This window comes from Atractosteus spatula, chromosome 11 (genome assembly GCF_055471065.1).
Source record: "Atractosteus spatula isolate fAtrSpa1 chromosome 11, fAtrSpa1.hap1, whole genome shotgun sequence".
Taxonomy (NCBI): domain Eukaryota; kingdom Metazoa; phylum Chordata; class Actinopteri; order Semionotiformes; family Lepisosteidae; genus Atractosteus; species Atractosteus spatula.
Window position 1 is genome coordinate 34036019 of NC_142716.1, and position 26249 is coordinate 34062267.

Here is a 26249-nt window from a genome sequence, read left to right on the forward strand (position 1 = left end):
TGTTCTTACTGATGGCCCCTCCCAGGCTCCGTATTTTCCAGCTCCAGTGCGACAACTTTCATCCCAGAGCCTGGAAATGTAAGTTGCATGGACTGCTCAGCCCGTGCACTGCCGCCTAAATGAAATTAATATTCTTGCCAAACAGGAAAGTCTTGTCTGACTTTCACCGTGTAAAGTCTGAGCATACATCAAATTGAGTAGGAAACCAGTCATAAAAAAGGAAAATGTCTTACTCTGTGTACAAGAAAAGACATGGCAATTTATGACAAAATCCTACCTGTCTACCCTGATCTCCTCAGATCTCAGAAGCTACACAATGCTGGTCCTGGTCAGTACTGTACTGTTGGCCGCCTAGGAAAATCAAATTACTATCCAAAGTGGTGACAGACCAGTAGGTCTTTACCACAATTTCCAAACCAACGCCCCTGTATGGTGACTGAGGTCACTGCTGTAGGAGGTGCTAGCAAGCAGATTCCTCTGAACCTGATGTGATACCAAGGTCCTGACCACTTGGACATTAAAGATCCCCCTAACATTGCAAGAGCATGTTTGTTAACCCTAGTGTCCTAATTAAACAGGTCTTCTGGTTAAATTCTGCTCTTGGGTCTTCAATATCTAGCCTCCCTGAGTTTCCCCCCTCAATTCAGCTGCTAAAGTAATGTCTTCATTACCTTATGCCACCATGTGTCACTCAGCAGGGGGTTGTACTTTAGTGGAAGAGGAAGTGTTTTGTTTAAAAAGAGAAAACCCTTTGTGATCCTCTCGGATGACCAGCAATACAACAGATGTAAGAATTACTGATATCTGCCTTTTTCCACAGAAAACTACAAGACATCTCTCTTTCCTACCATTGATGTCAGCACAGGCCCAGAGTGCACGAGCTTCCAGGTGAGGACCAGAGCACACGGCGAGCAATCGCTAATTGTGTTAATTGCTCCTGAAGGCACATTCCTGAACGTGCAGAGTGTAACAGACAGCTGAACAAAACCGACCCTCAAACACTCTGAGAACCATTAGAAGACAGCAGGGTTAACAGAGGGGCAAACAGATACAGAGTTAAAGTTGGACTAATTGAAAAGTCTATGGATTACACACTACCTACTGTCATGTGATGCACGACACTGTTATACTCTTCTGGTCACGGGTGACCTAGATGGGATCATTTCTTAACATGCAGTTTTACTGGTCCAGTAGATTGTAAGAGGGGTCTGTGTTTGATGGGGTCAGCAGGGAATCTGTTTAAACTCCTCTCTGATGACCCGTGTAGTAGTATGCTCAACACATTCTGAAATCCACTTACTACCTGCAAAATCTCATCTGCAGAGAACCCATTATGCAGTCAATTGACAAACAATAGATCGGAATGACAGCTATGGAAGAGATTTCTAAACTTGCCAAGACCTGTCTGTATTACTGAACTATATTACTGACCTCTCTCGTCCCAGTCTCTAGCCTGCTGTGTGTGTGGTGAGGGGGTGGCAGTGCTCTGCTCTGGGTTATCCACAGCTCTGGGAAAGCATCAGTATTTACCTGGAGGGGTACCTGAAAAAGACTGATGATGCCTCTGTGTCACATATGCCCACCCAGCAATGACACCTCTGGATAAGACTCTGGCTTGCCTAGACCATGCTGGGCTGTGAGTTTCTGTAAGCATAGTAAACATGTTGTACCTTAAACATGGAATCGGAAGGTTTTAAAAGAGCCCATGAGGGAATGACTGAGCTCTCTTCAGCTTGCATCTGTAGTGTATTTAGACATCAGCAGAACACAACTGCAAGAAGTGCTGTAGAGACCTGTGTGGGCCTGGAGCTCTGAAATGCTGGCAATTGAGAAACGTGAGGAATTCTGTCAATGATGAACCTGAAATGCTGGAAGTTAGTGTTGGTGTTAGTGGGGCGAGTAGGGGGCGCTCATCCTGCGGTCTATGTGGTTCCTAATACCCCAGTATAGTGACGGGGACTCTATATTGTAAAAAGGTGCCATCCTTTGGATGAGACATAAAACCGAGGTCCTGACTCTCTGTGGTCATTAAAAATCCCAGGGTGCTTCTTGAAAAGAGTAGGGTGTTACACTAGCGTCCTGGCCAAATTTCCCAGTGGCCTTTACCAATCATGGCCTCCTAATAATCCCCCTCAATGAATTGGCTTCATCACTCTGTTCTCCTCCCCACTGAGAGCTGGTGTGGGGTGAGAGTACTGGAGCATCATCCAGGTGGAGACTGCACATTGGTGGTGGTGGAGGGGAGTCCCCATTACCTGTAAAGCACTGTGAGTGGAGTGTCCAGAAAAGCCCTATATAGGTGTAAGCAATTATTATTAACCTTGTTTTTCTCATCATAAAGTGTTTTAATTGTTCCTTTGTATGTAGCTGAGGGTCTGAAGTTGAAGGGGGTGACAGTGAAGAGGGTACTGTCGCGGGTGTCGGAGGAACAGACCGTGGAGAGGCAGGAGAGTGAAAAGACCCTATGCATAGCGGCGAGACGGGTGGAAGCCCAGGCTCAGCAGTTCAGGGAATGCCGTATAGAAACCTATGCCCTCGGGTAGCGGACGTGGGGCGACCAGATGTCCTGAAACCCGCCTAGCACCAGAACGTCAATGCTGAGCCCAGGCAGACTGAAAGACCCGTAAATATATAGCCCCAGAGAGAGAGAAACACCGGAAGGACAGCAGAAAGCCGAAAATGAGAGACAGGACAGAGAAGGAGCGCCCTCTGGCTGCAGAGGGCGTGACAGGTACAGGGTGAGTGCTCTGTACTGGATCAGTATGTAATGCTCTGTAGAGCACATATAAAACTGCAAACTCCACATCCTTCGCCACACATGAACCTCAGTCTGTGGAGCATGTTTTACTGGTGTCCCCTTGACCGGAAAATCTGAGACCCCAACTGTCAAGTGAAATAAACTGGGATTAGTAATTCTAGCGCCCCTCTCTACTCCCCAGGATTGGGTGACCTCAGGGTCAGGATTGTTTCCTCTTATTTCCAGTTCAACTTTTTTAGCAATTCAACCCGCTGTGCATCTCTCTGGGGGGAGTTTGCATGTTGTTCCTGGCTTTGTCCAAGTTCTCCGGTTTTGTCCCAGGTTTGAATGGTTTTTCTCTGTAGCCCAGCAAAGGCCTGGTGCCCCCTGCAGGGAGAAAGCAGTAGTGTGCCCTCAGTGCCACCTGGTGCTATCTGCTCCCAGGATGGCCTCTGGCTTGCCAGTCTCAGCAGGATAAGCAGCCTCCTGCTGGTGGAGGGATTTTCTGAGTAGTGGTGGAGACGCCAGCAGCAGAGGCAGAGCCTGGGCATGTTCTCATTGTCATCACATCTCGCTCAGCCCCAGGTGAGGGTGCCATGGGAGCACCTCCATCAGCACCCCAATATGGAAGTATTTACCTCTTCCCCCTTCGCTGTGAAGCTGTACTGGTAAAACATGTTCTTAACCTTTAGAGACGGCGTTTTTTATAGATCTTTCATCTCCATACATTAGATTCACTCCGAAGGCACACGTTTGCTCAACTATGATTTTTACAACAGGCTGCTTTTTTAAAATAAACGCTCACCACACAGGCTCAGACTGGTGACCCCTGGGGTGCAGAGCCCGCTCACCACACATCAGCTCTCAGTGGGGAGGAGAGCAGAGTGATGAAGCCAATTCATAGATGGGGTTTACTAGGAGCCCATGATTGGTAAGGGCCAATGGGAAATTTGGCCAGGACACCGGGGTTACACCCCTACTCTTTTCGAGAAGAACCCTGGGATTTTTAATGACCACAGAGAGTCAGGACCTCGGTTTTACGTCTCATCCAAAGCATGGCGCCTGTTTACAGTATAGTGTCCCCGTCACTATACTGGGGCATTACGACCCACACAGACCGCAGGGTGAGCGCCCCCTGCTGGCCCCACTAACACCTCTTCCAGCAGCAACCTTAGTTTTTTCCCAGGAGGTCTCCCATCCAGGTACTGACCAGGCTCACACTGCTGAGCTTCAGTGGGTTGCTAGTTGTGAGTTCAGGGTGATATGGCTGCTGGCATTTTTTGCAATTCATTGAAACCCACTTGTGAGAAGAATGTAAGGGGAGACTGGGCTCTGCACCCCAGGGGTCACCAGTCTGAGCCTGTCTGAACTGGGGGAAGATGACTGTCCAGGCACTGCCAGTTTCTGATCTAAGCTAGTTTACGTTAGGACATTTTTACACATTACAAGAATTTTTTTTTTTAACAAACACAAGTCCATATGCACTGCTGTTTCACACAATAAAATACAGGGAATATTCTGCTTAAAAACTCAGCTTCTGTGGGTCTACCTCCAGAGTCTGTATATTTTGAAGCTGGCAGAGACAGAGAGACTCTTAAACCAATAAACCAGTAGGTTGGGGAAAGACTGCGTTTCGTTGTGTGTGTTCCCAGAACTTCTCATGGGGATAAGACCTCATGTGTGTTAATACCAGCCTAGTGGTTCTCAGCTCTTGAAAAACCACCGTTCCTTGTGAACTCTAACTCACTCTGTGTGCAATATACAGGAATAGCACAGAATCATTTATTATTACAAAAAATGAATGTAAACACAAAAAGATGAGAATGAGACTGTGGCCTTGGCCTTTTCACTTCTATAAGAAGAAGCAGCGTGGCTTTATTTTATACAGAAGGGCAGGAACAATAAAATCAGTCTGTTAACATGGGATTGTATACATTAAGAGCAAATCAAAATTACTATAAAGTGTTAAGAACCTGAAACATCATATCATTAGACACCACCATCATCAGCAATAAAGTACCATTAGAGAGCCTGTGTCATAAAGACACATTCCATTCAGATACAGGTATAGGACAATTATAGGACAATTCCAAACGCGTTGTTTAAAGATATTAAAAGGCGTATATTTTTATGCTAGTAGCACAGAGCACCAGAGAGCTCTATGTGCATTATTTACTGTTAGAAGCCCAACAGTGACCATTGTCTTAATATGAGTCAGCACGGCCAGCAGGCTCACTGCTCCACTGTGGGAAATGTAGAGGGAAGAGGTCTGTTCCCGACTTTTCACCATCATTCTCCCTCCCGTCTCTGTCCCAGCCGGGGCAGGCGAGGCTGTGGAGGGCGTGGCCCCTGACGGTCGCTAAAAGGGGAGCCGCAGCCGGAGAGCCCCCAGGAAGGCAGAGGGGTCCTGCAGGAGGGCAGGGAGGTCCCACAGGAGGGCAGGGGGCTCCCCGCGAATGTAGACGACGGCGGCGGCAGAGAGCAGCAGGGCAGCGGCCGACACCCTGAGCGCCAGCGCCAGGCCGGGGGCCCGGGGCCGGTGTGGGACCCGGCGCGTCCTCAGCGGCTCTTCCACACGCTCCCACTGCGTGAGGATGGCGCTGCGAGCCCCGGCCCACTGGCCCGGCCCGGACAGCCGGTACTGGTACGGGGTGCAGGGGCCCAGCAGCACACTCAGCCCCAGGCGGGGGTCCCGCAGCAGCAGCCCCATCAGGCTGGGCCGCGCCCCGATCAGTGCGGCCACTTCATCCATGTAGGTCAAATAGTCGACCTGGATGGTGTGTCTCTGGGAGGCCACATACCTGCACAGGGAGCACAGGAACCACCTGGGTAAGTGCACAGGCCTCCAGCAGCAGCTGACCGCACGCAGCACGGACACACACCGAGACACACTCATTCACGACGGACAATTACAGAGAGGGATGCATGCCGTGTCATCATGAAGCGCAAGAACCCTTATTGGACTGTCTACTGCAGGATCCTTCCTCTGCGGAGACATCACAATTCAATCACCGCCAAGAGCATGGGTTTCCAGGATTTGGAATTTCCTGTTATTACAACAGGTGTTTGCGCTGTATCCCCGTGTTCCAGAGCAGGAGGGGAGGAGGCTCAGGAGCTTCTTTTACCCTCCAGATGTGTGCTGTCAGAGCCACAGTGGCCACAGCAGACTGAGCCTGCAAGGGCACAGGGAGCCAAGCAGGTCACTGTGGCGCAGCCAGCTGAGGTCACCCTAGCCAGCACCAGCTCAGAGCTCAGACTTGGCAGTGCAGATAGGAACTCTCTACAGCTTTTGCCACATGGGAACCCCAGACTCAGAAAGCCCAATGGGTTGTGGAGAGCTACCTATGACTGCGAGCAAAGCCTCCTCTGTTTCCCACATAATCACGACCACAGGACACGTCATTGAGAATAAAGTGAGGCTCTAGAGGATTGTGGAATACAGTACCCTGATGTGATATTTTACCTTTTGGCCATTATTTCACTCTTCCTCTCAATGTCCTTCTGCATAGTATCCGCTGGGGGAAGTTTATTTAGCCCTGTTAATCAAACGCATGATTTCAGTACTGTAGTGATACACAGGGTCCAGTGTTGTCCAGTGCAGGAAATCACTTCAGTACAGCAGGACTCCAGGAGTGTCAGGGCCACACATCTCATGGGGTCTCATGAATGGACTGACTTGCTAATGGTGATTCTGGCTGAGCCGAAACTTGTTTTACACCATAACTGCTCGTGTTTTTAATTCTTCTTCTTGATTCTTTTCCGGTTAGCAGTTAGGTTTTGTGATCATTGTCAAGGCTCTGCCTCAGGCAGTTATGTATATTTACTTTGCTATGGAAATAGTTACCTTAACAGGGGCATAACTAAAGTCCCATAGAGGTTTCTGAAACCAGAAGTCACCTGGAGTTTGTCTGAGGAGTATGCACTTGAGGTGTGTGTGTTTCCCAGTCTGTCTCGTGTGTGTGTGTGTGTGTGTGTGTGTGTGTGTGTGTGTGTGTGTGTGTGTGTTCTCCAGTCTGTCCCAGGTGTGTGTGTTCCCGAGTCTGTGCATGCGGGCGCAACAGTACCTTTGAAGATGCGTGTGGCCCAACGCGCCTGCATCTCAGAGATGGGCATGATGGCTCCCAGCGGCTGCACCAGGCCGATGATGGCCAGTGTGGGGCGCTCCAGAGCTGGGGGGAACACGTACTTGTAAAGGGACACCTTGTTGTCGGATACGGACACAACGAATGACGGCAGGAAGGGGAAAGAGATGCGGTATCCCGTGGCGAAAACGACGGCGTAGACGTCCTGCTCCACAGTGCCGTCCTCAAAGACGACGCTGGAGCCCCGGAACTCCCTCACGTTGGGCTTCACCGCCACGGTCCCCGACAGGATCCGGTTGGGCAGCTCGTCGTTAACTGTGGGGTGCTGACTGAACAGCCTAGGCAGGGCAGATGGGACACAGAGGGAGGAGCAGGAGGCAAGCAGGTGGGCAGAAAGAGGGGGAGAGAGTGAGCAGTTTGTCCACAAGCTGGTAAAGCCACAGAAAAACACTCACCTTTCAACACTTCACCAGATTGTTTTTCAGTTTCTGGTAAGATCTGATGCTTAGCGACGGCTGTCCTGTTTCCTATTCCTGTCTTCCCCGCGACAGTCTGGCTCAGAGAGGGGTGTGGGCTGGGCGCGAGGCTGCCAGTCCCTGGCCTACCTGTGCTTGGGCTGCAGTCCGTACAGGCTGTGGTTGAACCTCTTGTTCAGTAACCTCTCCCCCATGTTGTTGAACAGGCTAAGAGGCAGAATCCCCTGTATGATCTTCAGCAGCCTGCTGAACCCCATGTCTATGGGGATCCCGTTCTTCCCCACCCGGTTCAGGATCCACGCCCCACGGCGTGTGCTGAGGAGCGTCTGGAAAACCAGAGGGGACGCAGGGAGGGGGAGAAAAAGAAGGGAGGACGGAGATGGACAGAGGAAACAAGTAAGGAATGACTACACCTGATGTGGTACCTGTGGTGTATGGAAATATTTTCTAAGTTGCATTATTGCATGTGATCCCACTGCTAACACCAAACTCTTTAGCAGTCACTGCATCCAGGTTTCTAGGCTGACCGGTAAGAAACCTCACCTTCTTGGTCACTCTGCTCAACTCCACTGCAATGTCCCCTCCAGAATTCCCAATTCCAATCACTACCACTTTCTTCCCTTGGAATTCAGCAGGACTCTTATAATCCCGGCTGTGAAAGTACTTCCCTGTAAAGGTTTCAATCCCTGCAACAGACATGGGGGGGGGGATTAAATGCAGTTCTGGAGCTACCTAATTACTCTGCTGTACTTTAAACCAGGACCCTACATTTCACCTCCACTCCCCCAGGAGTCCTCAAAAAAAACCTGTCGTAGCTGTGAAAATACTGTGCACAGTGCGATACTGCTCTCATTACTGTTTAACATCTAACACTGATCCCAAACTTCAACCTCAGTAAAAAATAACTTACCTTTGTAACTACTTTTCCCTTTGATACGTTATCTTCATGCTCTGTTAAAGATAAACCTAGTTCACCTCCATGTAAAACTGCTGGCAGCAAAACCTCAGGTTCCCCAGATAAGACATTACCAGTCCACCAGACAGCAAAAGAGCTCAGTATGTTTTGTGATAAAATTGCACTGAACAAAATGTTCAAGTTTAGAGAGTGTACTATTACACTCTTAAAAGCTGTGCTCTATCAGCTTTGATTTCCCTTGTACTTTGTAACACTGTTCATGTTTAGGCCATCAGACAACCTGTACTTCTGCAGCACATGGAGGAAAGGAGAGGACAGGGTCACCTGGGAAATCTGTGAGAGGCAGGTTCGGGTGGACATGATGTCCTGTGCAGACCAGCACCCCATCGAAGATGGAGCTCCTTTCCCGTCCATCTTTGTTTACAGTCACCACATCCCACTGCCCTGAGCGAGAGAAATCCGGGCGCTGCTTCACGCTTTTCACACGGGTCTAATACAAACCCAAAGGAGAGGGAACACTGCTCATGTCACCGACCTTGCAATTTGTTAAAAGAAACAATTTCCGGTAATCTAGTTTTAGAACCTAAATCAAATTCCTCTATATCGTTGAATTTAAAGGACAGGAGAAAATAGCTCTATTGCCTTTGAAAATAGTATTTGGAGAGGTGAACATACGGCTCATGGGGAGAGCACTCCAGCTTCCTCGATGTGCGACCTCTCACCTGGAAGCGGATGTGAGGGAGCAGCTGGAAGTGCTCGGCGTACATGCAGAAGTAGTCCATGATGAGTGAGTTGTGCATGTAGTTGGGGAAGTGGGCAGGGATGGGGAAATCGCTGAAGCACATCATCTCTTTGGAAGTGTTGATGATGAGGGAGCGGTATATACTGGCATGGTCTGGCTCTGGATTCTCCTGAGGACGATATAAGAACAAGGGGGAAATTGAGTAGATTTAGTCAAATTACAAAGCCTTCCACAATCTACTGAAGTGCTTTATTGCTAAGACTGCCGAGTTTGATTTTCCCGAAGTAAGAAAAAGCATAATCTGTGTTACGATTAACTCATATTCTGGGTGCACATTCATTAGATGAACACATCTGCAAACACACACTGTATAGTGTCCTGATAACTGTGCAGACCCAAGTTCTTTCCAGGTACATAGAATCTGTTCAGCAGTGAATGCTGGAGGAACCTTAACATACCTTGAATCTCCACAGACCCCCGATGTCATCGCTGCTCTCGAAGCAGACTGGCTCCAGACCTTCGTCCAGACAGCACTTGATACAGGCCAGCCCAGAACTGCCCCCACCTATTATAGCAATGCGGCGTGCCATGGTGACTACAGAGGGAGCACAGACAAGGTAACTGGCTTTTCATCAGCTGAAGCAGGTGGAGAGCTTTTGACATGTGACACAGGACCAATGAGTCAATTAACCCCTCATGGTTAGGGGTGGTCCTGTGGTCTCTTGGTGTAATTAAAGCAGCTTGTTCTGCTTATGCCAGCAGACAGGCAGAATAGTATCTCTCAACAGCCAGGGATTTTATTACTAACAATAATTTGCAATAAATGCACTAATATGCCATTATGTGGAATGTGTATAGCCTTATATAACCAATCGGGGTCTTAAATTGTTTGGGTTCTCTGATCACTACTTTCTCCTACATGCAGTATTAAATGGATTTTCAAATAAGTTTTTCCTCATAAGTAAAGCAGAAGTTCACGTATGTACCTTGATCTTGACTTATAAGGAAGCACTTATTTACCCAGTTGTGCAGTTTTCCAAAGATCCACCTGAGAGGGAGGAGCCATTGGAGACCTGCTCTGTGTCTCCAGAAGGGGAGGAGCCACAGGCGACACACTCTTTGTCTCCAAAAGGGGAGGAGCCATAGGCATCCTACCAAGTGTCTAAAGAAGGGGAGGGGCCACAGGCATCATGCCCAGTGTCTCCAGAAGGGGAGGGGCCACAGGCATCCTGCCCAGTGTCTCCAGAAGGAAAGGAGCCAAAGGCGACACACTCTTTGTCTCCAAAAGAGGAGGAGCCACAGGCATCCTGCCCAGTGTCTCCAGAAGGGGAGGAGCCACAGGCGACACACTCTTTGTCTCCAAAAGGGGAGGAGCCACAGGCATCCTGCCCAGTGTCTTCAGAAGGGGAGGAGCCACAGGCATCATGCCCAGTGTCTCCAGAAGGGGAGGAGCCACAGTCATCCTGCCCAGTGTCTCCAGAAGGGCAGGAACAACTGGCAAGTTTAAGAGGAAAGCAGATATAAGAGGATTTTGAGTGGATTGCCTGATTGAAATACTTAATTTTTAGCCAGCAGCCATATCACTCTGCAACTCACAACTGGCAGCCCACTGAAGCTCAGCAGGTGTGAGCCTGGTCAGTACCTGGATGGGAGACCTCCTGGGAAAAATGAAGGTTGCTGCTGGAAGAGGTGTTAGTGGGGCCAGCAGGAGGTGCTCACCCTGCGGTCTGTGTGGGTCGTAATGCCCCAGTAGAGTGATGGGGACACTATACTGTAAACAGGTGCTGTCCTTCAGATGAGACATAAAACCGAGGTCCTGACTCTCTGTGGTCATTAAAAATCCCAGGGCGTTTCTTGAAAAGAGTAGGGGTGTAACCCCGGCGTCCTGGGCAAATTTCCCATTGATCCTTACCAATCATGGCCTCCTAATAATCCCCATCTATGAACTGGCTTCATCACACTATTCTCCTCCCCACTGATAGCTGATGTGTGGGGAGTGTTCTGGCGCACTATGGCTGCTGTCACATCATCCAGGTGGGGCTGCACATTGGTGGTGGTGGAGGGGAGTCCCCATTACCTGTAAAGCGCTTTGAGTGGAGTGTCCAGAAAAGCGCTATATAAGTATAAGTAATTATTATTATTATTAACTTTAATAAACGAATAAAGAAAACAACTCAAAAACTGTTTATTATCAATGGTTTAGTTATTGTAGGTTAACTGTATGATTGCTAATGGAATGACTAATTGATTGCAATGTGGGGATTTTCATATGGAGACTGGTTAAATATGAAGTGTGCTTACAGTTCACAGTTTATTGGAAGACCAGACTGTTGGACATGGTATCTGTGAGCTGGGAATGCTTGGGCAAAGAGAAAAGGAGAATGGTTTGAGATGTGTTTTTGTGGAAACAAGATAGCCGTGCCAGTCTGGAGAGAATTACCTACTGTAATTAACCTAATGCAATCAATCTAATGAAGCCAGTAATCACTCCCACATCTGTTAATTTCTCTGGTTTAATGTGTGAAGATTCCCACAGCCAGTCCACCACAAATGCCAATTTTACCCAGTTACTTTAATGAAATAAAATGAGATTATTTTCAGTAATATTAATATAAATATTAATAATATAAAAATGTTTCTACTCAGGAACATGTCACATAATTGTCTTGAAACTTGACAAACATAATTGACAGCCTAACCTGCTTCAAAATATACAAAGTATAAGCTGCTAAATTTTAATTGTGGGAAACTTTTAAAAGGTTTATAATCACTTCTGTTCAGCCTGTGAACTCAGGCTTTGAACTCAAATAATTGATTCATGTTTGAACTTTGAACAATGTACGTTCTTTCATAAAATAAGATGCTTGCCTGATCTACTTTCTTAAAAAAATTAGAAATTCTTACTAGTCAAGGACATTATTTGAAATTTCTTCAACCCCATCGCTGACAAGACCCCAAGAAAGTCTTGCAATGCATAAACTATCGCACTTTAAGACTAAGAGAGCCATGGCCATCTATCCAAATAACAGAAATAAAAGACTTCCCACGCTTCAGAAACAAATCAGCTCTAAAACTGGCATTCCTTTCAAACAACAGTATTCATAAAATCATCACTGTGTTAAATGTAAAAAACATCCTTTTGTAAACTATCAGGCTGGTTTGCAAAATCTCCTCGAGAGCCATGTTATTCATGCATTATGGTATTGACGAGCTGTGTCCCTAAGCGTTTTAAAGCAATATATACACGTAGTCATTCACCTGGTAGACGAAGAGCTTGCGAACACATATTTAATATCCTTTTTTACTGGCAATGGAAAGTGTCCATACTGCACAAATCCAGTGTGAAAGATGAATAGGGTCATTCTTATTGAACCTATCTCAATCAATCTAATGAAACCACTAATCACCCCCGCATCTGTCCATTTCTCTGGTTTAACGTGCGAAGAATCCCACAGCCAGTCCACCACAAATGCCACAACGGGCACTGGAAATGCGTTTTCAACTTTCGTGGGTGTGTTTCCATTTATCACGGGACACGCACAAATCCCCTCGCAGGTTCTCCTACCAACTAACCGAGCTCGCTGAAAATGTCGCACTCGGTGTCCGATTACTAAGAAGAATCAAGAATTAATATTGTACTAACTTACTATGCTTAGTGCCTCCGGGGTTTCCTTCCTGTGTGGCTTTGGAGATTCAAAGATCGCCTCTGAGGGCTCAGCGAGCTGGACTTGACTCGGAAAGGGGGAGGGCTGAAGACCAGACCGTGCCAAGTGACGAAAAGCGCTCATCTTACTCAATACTTTCCCTCACGCCCGTTAACCGCTTGTAACCAGGATATTGGTTAAGCGGAGCCGAAACCCGCAAAGCGGTTTAACATGGTTCAGTCGCTGGTACTGTATTCAGTGTTTCCGGTAGAGCATCAGAAGCAGGTGAAAGTCGAGCTGTTCAGCTCAATTCGCCGAGACGGTCGCGTTAAGTAAAAATGTGAAGAATTATCCAGTCAGCGTGTTAACCCATTCGAAAAGCTTACTATTTGAAACGGACCTCGGCTACTTCTTCTTTAGAGCTGTTGAAGCGTGTGTTTTTTGGCCAGGTCCCGAATATCGGTGCAGAGCGACTCTTACTTCCAAGGTCCAGTCGCCCCGTACGGACCTACTTGAACTCCAACCCTGTCAGTAATCGGAACCACGCCCGCGATACCCACCCTACACGACCACTCCGCTTAAATACAGGAATAATCACGGCTGTTTCACTGTTGTAGGCGCACCTCATCAACGGGCACGCAAAACCTTTTGGTTAGGTACGCAATTTGCAACTTATAACATAATAATAACATAGTGTCCATTTAAACGTACAATGTTTAAATGGTAATTTGCTACTGCCTTCTTGGTAATGCGTTATGTTAAAGCCTGTAAACTTTAAAAACAGTTCATTGAATTACTTCAACGTACTTCACGTTACCAGGGATATAGGGAATGTTCGCTTTCTGTGAACTCGTTGGACATTTAATACAGACCGCGACGTAGCTTTCTATACGTCTCATTTAACCGTTTACCGCCACCTAGTGAACATCGTTGCAGGTGTTGTGTTTTATGCAGGGCCTGACGTAGATGGTCATTGTGTTGCGGATATTCATACCACGGGGAATGCATACATTCTGTAGCGCCCTCGCCCGGTGGTGAGGAGGAAGCGCACCTAGGCGCTCAGGGTACCGCGAACCAGGCTGGGAGTTGTAGCCGGCGGAGTCTGAGGGTCAGCACGATGACCAGCAGCTGACCCTGCTTATGTAAATAGTGTTATATTAGTGTTAATTACAGCTTAATTTAATAGGATAGACGTGTTAGGCAACCATCTTAATTTCATAAAAAAGTAGTTATTATAAGGTACAGGTTTCGTATGCATTGGTGTCATGATGTCCAAATCTACAAATCTGTCACCTTCCGCTCACAGATACAAGCCCTGTTCAGAGATGAACATGATGATTCACTTGTGCTCTGTAAGGCTGGAAAGGAACTCCGACACGTGTATTTGTCAACAGTATAAATACTATACAAAGTTATTTTGGATAGACTGCAAAACATTTTAAGCGTTAAATGTACATTTAGATGTAAATGTTAGGTTTTATGGAGTCTGATATTATCTTATTCTTTGCAATATGTAATACGGAAAAAGAACACTTACTTAAAATTAGTCTGGTAGTAATACTGGGTAGATATCTATGGAAGCCCGTTTCCGCCAGGGAGTTAAAAAAAACGCGCTGTAGTATCTCGCAATTGCGGCTCTGTATCTCAGAATTCCGACTTTATATCTCTCCATAGGATATCACATTTACACAACACATTGGTCTGATGCTGCTCCCTTCTTTAATGCTTATGAGATGGAAATGCAATATGACTTGAAAAATTACAAAGCCCAAAACACCAGGGATGTATGTAAAAGCTTTAACTCGTTGTGGTCTGATTTGTTAATACCTCAGGCAGCGTGTTGTGTGTTTGTTCACTTATCTCTTTTTGGAGAGTTTTTTCCTCTTTTATTTGTGTCCTGCGGTGTTAAACAAACGTGTGAAGCAGAGGGCTACGCCCCGGTGTCAGCGCCTGGATGACCCTCCGCGGCGGCAGAGAGGCGGGGGAAGGAACGTCTCTATGGATCTGTGCAGGGAGGGGCTGTCGGGAGACACGAGCCTGAAATAGGCCCTTCCCCAGCACTGCGTTTAAAACACACACCGTAGGTCCTGCTAAAAACAAAATGCGGAATCCAATCTATATTCTTTGCTTATTCTAGCGTAAAATAATCACTAATATGCTCCGACACACTTCATATATGCTGGAAAATACTCTTTTTTCATGAGATATATATGGGCTTCTGTTGAAAATACGTTTTATAGTTAATATACCTACGTTAGCTGAAATTATACTCTGTATTTTTTATAGTTAATTTGTTTTTTTTATTAAATGTCTAAAGAATTTACAAATACAACTAGAGGAACAGAAACAGGTAAAAGAGAAAAAAACACAAAAACATAAAAAAATTAACTACCAGAAGTAATGGGGTAAATTCTATTTTTTACATACAGTATATCAAATATTTAACTTGCTTTGGAATTTTTCAATTTTTTATAGAATTTAAATAATGTTTTAACTCCATCTCAAAAGTACTAAAAAGGGAGTAATAATAATAATAATAATAAACTTTATTTTATATAGCGCCTTTAAAGGTGGCTTCTCAAAGCGCTTAAAAAAAGGCGGTAGCAAGTGATGAAGGTATTATTGCACCACTTTGATTTATGAATATGAAATTTACCCAGAATGACTAAAAATGTATTATACTTTTTCCAAATTTCCTCTTACACACTACAACAAAATATCAAAGTCCTTAAATCTAAAAACACCTTTAAATGCCTAGAAACAAAACTCTGCAAGTCCGTCCAAAACAGCTTCACATACACCTAACAAATAAATGCACCTAAGATTCTCCTCCAGCCCGACAAAATATATTCAGTATTTATGTGGTCTGGGCACGTTTTGCTTTCGTGTTAAAATTGGTACATATAACAGAGCAAAGCTGTGATTGCACATTTGTGCGTGTCATAACCTCATGGCTTGTGATTAATTAAGGTGTTCCAACACGTGGCAGGAGAAATGTAATGCAAAGTTCTAAATCACAGAAAGGATTATAGAATAACGCTTCACCGTGAAATGTTAATGCAGCCGTGTGATTTATCTTGCTCTGTTCCACTCTGCATCCTAAACGCCAGGGTGCTGTAATTAAGACTGTCCGCACAGTCTCGCGTGTCTTCTGCGGCACACCGACCGCCGCACTTCTCTGATTGGCTGGGAGGGCCCAGGAGGGGAGGGGAGATTTCGGACGTTCCCTGACGTCTGGACGGAATGACGTCAGGCGCCGTGGATTGGCGGTCTGCCATCTTTGATTGTGCTATAGGCCGCGGCGCGAGCTAGGCCTGTGTGAGCAACAGCAGCTCGGTCTCTCCCACGAGATTGCTCGAGACGCTCTAATCCTTTGGCGAGAACCGGGAGGCGAGGCGCAGGGGCAGACCGTCACCGTCCGCTCCACGGCGGCCAAGCACACAGAGGAAGAGGGAGTCGGCGAGAGAGAGAGAGAGGGGCGCAGACACAGCAACGGCAGCAACACAGGGCCCCAAAGGCAGTGAAAGGAGCCCGCAGTTTCTATTGTAACCTGCCGGCCGCACTGACTGGGAGAGCGGGCCGAGACCCGACGCTCGGACCGTGTGCAGCGGGAGAGGCGAGCGCAGGGACCGGCGGAGACAGGTGGGGGAGTCCGGAGCTCGGGTAGGCCCGCCGGGGGTGTGTGGTTCAGGGAGGCAGCAGAGGTCCCCGGTGCTGGAGCGTACGGACAGAGGAGACAGGGGAGACCTTGTGCCTGCGGGAGAGGGGAAGGTGGATGTGCTCTTGTGCGGTTAGAGGGGAGGAAACGGATAAGGCGAAATTAAAACCGGTCCTATTTGAGTTATGCGAGACGGGCTGAGTCGGAGGCGTTTTTAGTGGAGGGAAAAATGGCAGGGTTTTTTTTTTTTGGGAAAAGCGTGCTCATCCAGTCAGCTGCTTTGGCCGCCCGGCCCGTGTTGACGCAACCTGCCTGCTGGAGGCGAAGTGAAAATTTTCAGAAGCTGCTGGCCGGCCTCGTCTCGCCGGCGGGGACAGAGCCCTATTGTGGGGCTCGCCCGGCTTTGCCAGCTAACCACTGAGCCATTACACGCGAGGAAGGGCACCCGGCACCGCTGGGGTGATGCACGGTTATTTCAGGGGAGGCTTTAGGGAAATAGCACTACGGATGGCGATGAGCATGGAGATTAAGACATGACGTTGCTCCAGCTTCTTATCTGTCGGGGGGGGGGGTACATTGATTTTCGGTGCAATCAGGCCACAGGCGAAAGTCTTCGGTTTCTGTTGCTTAGATACTTTCACTATCCCTGCCTCCCCCGTCTTGTTCCGTAATGCCGCTGTCTAGCTGGTGCTGCCCGGAAGGACAGTCTGTGTGACTCACGACGCGGCCGGTCGTTACGGCCCTTTGTGATAAAAAAAAAAGCTGCAGTAATGCATTATTTCGTCCATTTCCGCCAGCCAGACTGCCATTGATTCTGTCTGAGGGGGAGGTGGGGTTGTCGATCTGTCCCGTTCGCCCTCTTTTCCTGTTTTTTTGCGCCACCCACATGGAGCGGCATTGCACCGATGTCGGGGTGACGGCTGGTAGCCCTGGCCTGAAAGCCGTAGTCAGACCGGACGGCGAGAGAAGGGCTTCTGTCTCAACCTGAGCGACAGACAGGGGCGTGGAGTCTGCCGCTCAGACGGCATGGGCGTGTAGCAAAGAGCCACCTGGCCCGGCGCTGAGCCCAGGAGCCAAGCGCGGGGAGCTCACGGGCTGTGCATCCCCTTGACATTTCGCCATTGAGCATCGCACCTGCTGGGATCCGTTCGCCCTCTCCTCTTGCCTCGACATCTTCACAAACTCATGGCAGTGTGCAGAAAGCTATTTTTTAGTTTTGGGGGTTTTTTTTAGACCCAAGAATAGGCATGTCCTTATCGTGCAAGGAAATGGGTCTTCTATAATAGTTTGAGGTCTAGGCTCCAACGGACTGGTAAAATGTTTCTTTTCAAACTGTTTTTTTGCAGGCAACATGGTAAATGACCAATGGGAATAGTTTTCTATGCTGTCTTTTGACGGATTAGAGTCCTGATAGATGACATGGGAAGCCTAAGGTTTTGCAGTAACTTGAACTCATTTTGATCCTTATTCTAATCTAGAAGATTCATCGGCCTAAGAGGTGCGAGTCACTGAAGAGCGGCCACAGGGTTTTGAGTTCAGTCCCCGAATGCTCAGAGCTGGTGGAGCTTTTGATGATAATGTACGGGTAGAATAGGAGTCTTTTAGCAATGGGAAAGACTGTGATCCTCACGTCCCATAGCACACTCAATTCTAAGTGAAGATCTCCATGCTGCAGGTGCATTTCAGCTCAGAATGCATTCCTAGGTGTGGGAGTATGTGTGTTTCAGTGCCTGAAGTAGAATTTGAAACGAAGAGGCTCGAGCACAGTGGGAAGGTGGTTTTGTCTAGAGCTTTGACCTGCACATAGTTAAAGGTATTGCACTTATTTGCGGTGGGAGGCTCTTGGTTTCCCCGTTAGAACCTTGTTGCCTCAAGATGCTGAGTTTTGGAGTGTATTTTGATTCCAACTCGTATGACACAACTGCATCAGTCTTACATGTGTGTTTTAAGTAGTATCATTCGAGAGGCTCCGGACACTTACTGTCTGTCCAGCTTCGTCGCTCCCAAGATGACAGTACAAGATGCAGTGGTGTCACTTGGCTGGCAGAGCTTGTGCCATGTATGATGTGTTGAAACATTGAAAGTTGTGTTTTAGACCATAAGTTTGCAAGATCTGAAAATCCCATGGAAGTAGAACTTTGTTTGTCTGTTTTTTTTGTGGGAGAAAGAAGGAATTATTTGGTTAAATGGGCATAAGGCCTTTAAGCCCAAATGCTTATATGCCACTGCCATGGTTTTTATCATGTTGCAGAGATCTGAGATGCAGGTCTTGGTGAACCCCAGCCTTTAGACTTTCTGTCCAGTGCACTGAAAATTAAGCCGATGAAAGCTGGGTAGAACTTCTAGCCTCTTCTCAGCACCTTGGACGTGGGTTCCAGCACTTCCCATGAAAGGCTAGAATTCTGTCTCTGCTGCAGGGTCTCTCCTGCCTGCAGGCTGTAGTCTTGGAGTGTACAGTCTTCACATCTGCCTGGCAGCTCAGTGGTGAGAGTGAGCTAAGCCTGACCCACGAGGAAGGTAGAGAGTAGTGGCTGTTAGACACTGGAGCTGGGCGCCTGGGGGATATATTCTGTCTCGGTGTCCCCACTGTCCCCCCCCCCCCAGATACTCGCTGGTATGCCGGCTGGGAAAGATGTCTCCTCTCCGTTTCCCAGAGCGGCCTTGAGCTGCTTTTGATACCCTTCGTCAGCACGGTTGAAATTGGAGTGCCCCGCCCCAGCAGACCGAGTGGTTTTTGCACCTGCAATCAGTGCATCTGCTCTGCTCATGATTTTTCTTATGGTATGTGGTAGGGGGCATGTTAATCAGGATTGACAATGATTGGTGTATAATGCTTTATATACTGTAGCTTAAGCGTGTGGAATATGACGCTTATCGCATGAGCCTCAACACTATTTTTAATTTTAGTTTTGCTGCAAAATAATGATGGCTAGTGCATTTGATTGCATTGATAGTTTTCTGCGCAAACATTGTAATGCTACTTTGGAAATGGCCTAGTTCTGGCCAGCACACAGAAGGTCAGGAAAAAGGATGTAGTAACTCTTTTCATTGGCAAGGTGGGGAGAGGTGTCTGTGTGTCTGTGTGTCTGTGTGTCTGTGTGTCTGTGTGTCTGTGTGTCTGTGTGTCTGTGTGTCTGTGTGTCTGTGTGTGTGGCCTTTTGACAGTAGCGATTGTGACCCCCTTGGCTTGTGTTGTTATGGCTGGACCGATGCCTCCCTTTTCTTTTACTGCAACGATTCAGTTGAGAACGCGTCCTTGACTGCCCTGCTCGTTCTAGCAGGCTTTATCTTGCGATGGTGACAGTGGCTGTCGGCTCAGCGCAGGGGAAGAGGAAATGATGCTCTCCAGACAATCTGTGCGCTCAGTCCCCAGCTCCCAATAATGACTGATCAAGAGTAAAATTGTGTTATCGTTTGCTGCAGCGTGTCAGTGGTAAAGCATGCGGGATGCCTTGCGCCGGCTGGACCACCTGTCTGCTCTTCGGAGAGCAGTGAGAGAGGGCAGTCTTGGTGAAGTGTGGCGTGAGGGGAAGTGCAGCACTCCGGCAGGCAGACAGCGGCGGGGCTATGAATTATTGAATAGCCTCCATGTGCTTTGCAGGAGACTCCCAGCCCAGACACTGTCACTCTTGCACTCTTATAAGCGGTAGCCATAGCAACCTGACATGCTTCATTGATTCAAACAATGCTGTTTTAAAGCTGCAGTGCCCCATGCTGGTTGTAACGTTGTGCTATAATACTGTTTGCTTTCCTTCTTCTCTCCACAGTATTTGCATTACTACAGGAGAAAATCAGAACAGTTTCCAAACGAGAGGAGGCTATTCAGCACGTATTCAGATTCAGGACCACGCTTGCTTGGTTGTTAGTAGCTTCTCAATGCTAGGATCATACCCTGCTCTTTCTCAGAAGAGCCTAGGGAGTTTGTTTTGACAGCCAGGCTAGATAGATGGATAGTTTGCGTCTTAATTTTAATGTTTCACTCTTAAGCTGCATGCGCACTGAGAGTCAATATGCTATCAGGAGCTCATTCTGTTAGTTCATTTATTCATACAGCGCTGATCAACAGACCAGATCTTTATATTTTTACATTAATAATATTGTATTTCTTGATTGTGATACAGTAGTAATTGTCCTTATTTTCATTATTTTCCGTTAATATGACTCTTAGAATTCATTCAGTCATTCCTAGACAGTATCATTTTAGTGGAAGTTGTTCATAGATAGTTTTATTAAGCATATTTCATATTCATCCATTTGTTGTGCACTACATTTCCATCTTGTTGAAAAAGATTGCATTAGTGTCTTGTTCAGCTACTGGCAAGTATAAATGCACCTCTTAAAAAAAATAAATAAAATAAACTAAGGCTAAATTAGGAAGCTGCAGGGGTCTGATGCACCTTAGCCTGGTTCTGGGAGAACTGGAGAGCAGTGTCACCTGTAAAGTCTACTTTAAACCTTTTCTTTTGGCCTCCAAGCCTTCCTATTCCTGATGGCCTGTTTGAGTCAGCCTGGGCGCCGTTCGTGTGCGCTTGATAGTTTCTTCATGCCTTCATCTCCAAACAAACTGTGCTGAGCACTGAAAAACATCTGGGGGTGAACTCGCCCTGAGTGCTTCAGCTCTTTTTTTTCCCCCGTGTGCAGTTTTCTGAATACCCAGTGTTTTTTCTTCTGATGAAGTGTCTTCACTGGTGTGCCCAGGGAGGTCTTCTGGCTTGATGTGGCTCATTGCATCAGTATTCTGTCAGAAGTGCACCAATACTTACAAAACTTTGTACGTTGTGTAAGTTGCCCAGCTTAATGGTGTCTGCGTAACGGAGTGAATGATAGCACTCGTTGAGCCGTCCTGTCAATATTTTAATTTCATCAGTGTACTTGCACTGAAGTCAAGAAATTCTTTAGCTGAAAGTATCTTGCAAAAACACTTTGTGTGTCTTGGAAAACTTGCCGGTAATGTAGTGGTTGGTTTATTTAACTGTTCTGTTTCGTTTTGCATTGCTCTCTTTTTGCATTGATAACTAAATTTGCCCCTCTTTTTTAGTAGCACAGTGTGGGGAGGCTGTACTGGAATCAGACTGGTGTCCCTGGCCTGGCGCTTACTTTGTGCCTCTTTGTCTGTCCCTGACAGGGGGCTGGTTCTGAGGGGAGAGGCCGGGGTATCAGACTCAATGAGTTTCCAGCGAAATGTCCGAGAAGTCAGGGCAGAGCACCAAGGCAAAGGATGGCAAGACCAAGTACGCAACCCTTAGCCTCTTCAACACCTACAAAGGCAAGTCGCTGGAGACCCAGAAAACTGCAGGTGAGCCAGGTTTGACTCCCTTCATACGCTTTCAGGACTGTAGCGCTGGCTGTGTGTAAGAGCAGTGCCACTGAACAGTAGAGGCTGTGCCTCTGTAACCCTCTATTATAATATGAGGGCTTGTATGAGCTTCCTGAATAGCTGATCGTAAACGTATGGATTGCTTGGTGAGGTTGGGTGCGTGCGTGTGTGTGTGCGTGCAGTTTGTGTGACCACAGTTAATTGTGTGTTCATTTGTGGGTTCACCTAGGTTTGTGCGCCTCTGTGAGTGTAGTGTTGAATGTCTGCGAGTGTGTGTGTGTGGAAGTGCATGCCGGTTGTTGCCGTCCTGAGTGTGTCTTGTGCCGTCGCCCGCAGTGGCCGCCAGGCATGGGCTCCAGAGTTTGGGAAAGGTTGCCGTCAGCAGGCGCATGCCCCCCCCGGCCAACCTGCCGAGCCTGAAAGCCGAGAACAAGGGGAACGACCCGAACGTCAACATCGTCCCCAAGGACGGCAGCGGCTGGGCCTCGAAGCAGGATCAGCCCGCCGACGAGCGGTAAGAGCTGGGCGCCGCTGCCCTGGGAAGATCCCGGCATTGTCATGGGTGGGACCACGGGACGTGCAGGCTCTCCACACCTGTTTAAATATCCACACCTTGAGGTTTACGCAATGGTATAATTCTACCAAAGCCCACACCTGAAGAGCGCTCCAAAGCTGGAATGTTGCATTTTTTTTTTACCTTTTCTGGTTTTCAACCTGTGCTTAACAACTGCTTGTTCTTTTGCTCAGCTTTCTACTTTCCACCTACTGGTGTATGACCTGCCGACATACTGTGATGGATAATATGAAACAGTTTATATTAGAGGTGGAACGCTTCATTACAGTAGCTACTGGAGCGTTAAGAAAAAGCAACATTTTTCTTGAAATAAGAATAAATCTGGATGTATAAAACCTACCTGAATTCATAATCAGAACAGCAATTTAGAATGCCCGCTTCCCTATAAAGCTTTGTTTCAAACCTTTTTAACAGCAGTGAAGAAGGTCATTCTCCTTATTAATTACATTTCAGTATCCACTAGGTGTTGAAAGTTGTGAAAAACATTCCTTAGAAATTTACAGACGAGGGGAGGAAAATGATCCCCGTCTTGTGCTTTTTGGCTGTAGATTATTTGATCTTGTCCATCTGTTCTGTGAAGGATCTAGTTTTAATCCGCATGTGAGTCGGTTGTTCATGCTGCCCTTTGTAATAAGTTGCATTGCTGTCAGTTACCAGGAAGTGCTAGTAAACACACTTCTCTGACAAGGCTGCTGCTGGCCAAGAGCACCATCAGGTAGTAGTATTTAAAAAGTGCTCATGGGGAAATTACAAATATTTTTGCAAGATCATGCCATTTAAATTGCCAAGATTCTTCTGGCTGCTATAATGGAACTTTTTAAAGATCATACATTAAGGGGATTGTACATTGACAGTCTTCTTAGGAGATATGTACAGATTTGAGATGGAAGTTGAGTGCACATTTAGAGCACACACCCAATCTTTCCTTCTGTTGCTACGGAGACATAGGACTCCTGCTGAGCACCCAGTCTGTTCTCTAAACATGAGGTGTTTTAGTAAAGTGTAATTTTATCATTGAAACATGCACCGTGTCCTGAGTCCTTCCCTTACAGAGTGATTTGTGTCTTTGTCTCCTGCCAGTTTTTCCTCTCGGGTCTCAGTTGTCTTTGTTGTGTTTTGTGTATTCTGTTAAAACCTTGGGATTTAAAAAAAACAGGCCACTGTTATGATATGTAGTTTTGCTTACTTTTGGTGTATTAAATTGTGCTGGGCTTTTTAAAGCTGTAAAAGAACACAGCTGGGTAATTTTAACTGATTTTTATCTGTAGTGATTCTCATGCCCGATGTAAGCAGGGATCTTATGTGAAGATGTCAAAGTGGCTAAGTAATCCTTCTGAAATGTTGAGATTCCCTTATGAAGTTATCTGCCGAGTGCTTCTTGTCATGATTGTTTAGTGTAGTAAGACCTGTGCCCGGAATACAGCCTGTTCCTGTCACCCATGCTGTATTCTGCCAGTGGGGTTCAAACCCCTGGCTGCTTTATACTAAACCCAGGGGGGCAGATTAAACTTGACCTGTTTCTGTTCAGGGGGTTAGGGGAAACTGGTAAACCTCAAGGAACATGCAAATTCCACATAGAAGCTCTTCCAGCGCAGAATTGAACCCAGCATCTTTAAGGAATGGCAGCACGCCCTGCCATGCTTGTGAAAGGAATCTGAAACACGGGATTCTAAAGCCGTTTCTGTTTGTTTCAGACAACAGGAGACCCCCCCTCCTCCTCCTCCTCCTCCTCCTCCCCCCCAGCCCAAACCAGGGGCTCCTCAACCTCAGGAGGGACCAGCAGGGGCCAGCCGGTCCTGGGCCAGTAACAGGCAGCCCAGCCAGGCAGACGGTAGGTCCGCTTCATTCCTAATCATCTGATCGCCCGGGATCTGTGGGTACCCGCCATAGGCCGGGATGAGACCAGATGGGTTGCTGGCACCATGTGCCACAGCCATGGCCAGTTTGGGTTTCTTTCTTTGATTTACACACTTATCGAGTGCTGACACAAGTCAAGAGAAGAGTCTTTGTATCAGCTGAAAAATACCACTGTGCATTAGCACATGTAGTGTTTGCTCTGCAGTTGGTTCCCTGATTTTTTTTTATCTTGCTTCCCTGTTTCATGCTGGGTTAACTCTGCAAATGTTTATTGCACTTTGTCCGGTAGTCATTGAATGAACTTCCCGCAAGACACTTTTTCCTTTTTTTTCAAGGTAATAGAAAACTTACAAGGCGTTTCTGTCCTTTGTTTAGAGAGAATCCTGTGGTGATGAGACTCAAGTTTGTTTGACTTTATCATTCATTATTGTCTTTCGCTCCTTCTCATTCAGTAAATCTTTGTAAGTTTCTCTTGTGTACATTCACATGTTTTCCATGTGCCTCTGACTAATTTGCAGCTGACTGGAAGACGGTGAAAATCAGAAGTAGTTTCTGACTACAGTCAGAGCTTCAGACTGTTCTAAAGGTGGTTGGGGATGGGAGGGAGAGCCTGTGCTCAGGGGAGCTGTTGCTTTGTGTTGCAGGGACCCCCAGGGTGAACAGCCACTTCCAGCAGGAGTTCCCTAGCCTGCAGGCAGCTGGAGAGCCTGAGAAACCCGCGGCCGAGAGGGACCAGGAGGAGGAGCCGTACGGACCTGGACCGAGCCTGAGACCGCAGAGTGAGTGGCGCCACAGTTAGTGGACTTGTGAGGTCCCTGCCCTCGACTAAGGAACTCCCGAGTCTGGCTTCTCATGACGCGTGGTGTCCGTGTACAAGCGGCATACATGTTGAGCGAAACACAAACGGAGGTCTGGTTGTGTTCTTATAAAAGATAAGTAATGAAAACTACTTCATGTGAATAATACGAACTGAAGATCTTTGTCGTAATCCCCATATGTGGGGGTTATATGAGATATTGAAAGCTGAAAAGGTGGTTTTTAGTATCTTTTTACACTTGAACAAAACTGATTTGTGCTTACAGGCTGATGGAAATGCCCGAAGGGACAGCAGCATGCACCCCACACAACTGTTTAGCTAAGATGTTGTGCAACAGAAGCTGCAGATGGAGTGTTCTGATGTTATATTGCAATCAGCAGGGGTTTCTGAGTATAGATGTCTTCAGATTCATTAACCTTTTAGTCCTGAGTGCCACTTGTTTGTGCAGTAGCTTTACATCCATCCGTTTTCTAACTGATTCTTCCAATACAGGGTCTCGGGGAAGCTGGAGCCTATTTCAGCAAGCAGTGGGCGCGAGGCAGGGTGGGGCATCATGGGGCAAAAGCACAGAAACGCGCACACTCACACCTAGGGCTGATTTTCCCAGAAGCTATTTAACCTCAACGTGGACTGTCGGAGGAACCCGGAGCACCCAGAGGAAACCCATGTGAACATGGGGGAAAAAAAACATAGAAACGCCACGCAGATAGCAACCCTGGTCTGGAGCTGAACCCAGGACACCGGCGCTGGGAGACGGCAACGCTAAACACTTCACCGCCATCACCTGTAGCGCTACATGTGTTCTATTTCCTTAAAATTAAATAGAGCTCAAATGCATTAAGGCAACTGTACAATCCTTAGTGTAGAGATAAAAAGCATTTTTTTTTCTCAGTAACCCAGCTAACCATAGTAAATTAACTAATCAATTCTAGCAATCACAATACCTTTAAGGGATGTGAACATTGTACCACTGAAATTTTGGCCATCGAATTACATAATAGTTACCACTGCTCTGGAATCGGTCCCGAGCAGAGCAATTGGACACATTCCTAGGCTTAAAAATAAGTCCTCCTCTGACGTGGTAAGAGAATGACTTCTTTAGAATATTACTAGGGAATCTGATTCAGGTCAAGATACAGAGAGCAGCAGAGGCAAACCTGTACATTGGAACCTCTGTGATGAGCTTCGTGCTTCTTTTTCGCGATATTATTTTCTTGCATTAAGCGCCAATATCCTGCTAATCTTGTGTTGCTAAACATGCTACAAGTTACCAGTTTCCAAGTGTTGGTGTCTGAAAATACACCAGCAATTGTTCTTCAGTTTTAGTCTTCCACTTGAACCTGCGTATTATAAAATAGGGACTGCATTGAAGAAACCGTAACCATATTTTTGAGATCTTAAAATTTGTTTCCGTTCTGAGTGTACTCAT

The 26249-nt window shown here is 46.9% G+C and overlaps 2 protein-coding genes across 16 annotated transcripts in view; one reads left to right on the forward strand and one right to left on the reverse strand.

The window, feature by feature from the left end:
* Positions 1-4577: 4577 nt before the first annotated feature.
* LOC148823898 (flavin-containing monooxygenase 5-like) lies at positions 4578-12757 on the reverse strand. Its single transcript, XM_088928182.1, has 9 exons — positions 12601-12757; positions 9412-9548; positions 8934-9122; positions 8536-8701; positions 7839-7981; positions 7425-7621; positions 6802-7157; positions 6201-6273; positions 4578-5538 (listed from the first exon to the last, which is right to left on the reverse strand). Exons 2-9 carry the CDS (start codon positions 9541-9543, stop codon positions 5097-5099), a joined length of 1698 nt encoding a protein of 565 aa, XP_088784308.1. The 5' UTR covers positions 9544-9548; positions 12601-12757; the 3' UTR covers positions 4578-5096.
* A 3100-nt stretch (positions 12758-15857) lies between these two features.
* The window catches only part of prrc2c (proline-rich coiled-coil 2C), a 36199-nt gene continuing 25807 nt past the window's right edge, over positions 15858-26249 (forward strand). For all 15 annotated transcript variants that reach the window (XM_088926934.1, XM_088926943.1, XM_088926935.1 and 12 more), the window contains exons 1-5: positions 15858-16239; positions 21381-21551; positions 21909-22086; positions 23841-23977; positions 24648-24782. In XM_088926934.1, coding sequence (XP_088783060.1) covers positions 21437-21551; positions 21909-22086; positions 23841-23977; positions 24648-24782 — 565 coding nt within the window. In that variant the 5' untranslated portion in view covers positions 15858-16239; positions 21381-21436. The remainder of the gene's footprint in view (positions 16240-21380; positions 21552-21908; positions 22087-23840; positions 23978-24647; positions 24783-26249) is intronic.

What these genes read in the sequence shown, in the direction of transcription:
- LOC148823898 (XM_088928182.1), bottom strand. Translation starts at nt 9,543, where the DNA reads ATGGCACGCCGCATTGCTATAATAGGTGGGGGCAGTTCTGGGCTGGCC. An exon ending in GGGGTCTGTGGAGATTCAAG is followed by an intron (nt 9,123 to 9,411) that starts GTATGTTAAGGT and finishes TATCGTCCTCAG; the next exon opens with GAGAATCCAGAGCCAGACCA. An exon ending in TCCCTCACATCCGCTTCCAG is followed by an intron (nt 8,702 to 8,933) that starts GTGAGAGGTCGC and finishes GGTTTGTATTAG; the next exon opens with ACCCGTGTGAAAAGCGTGAA.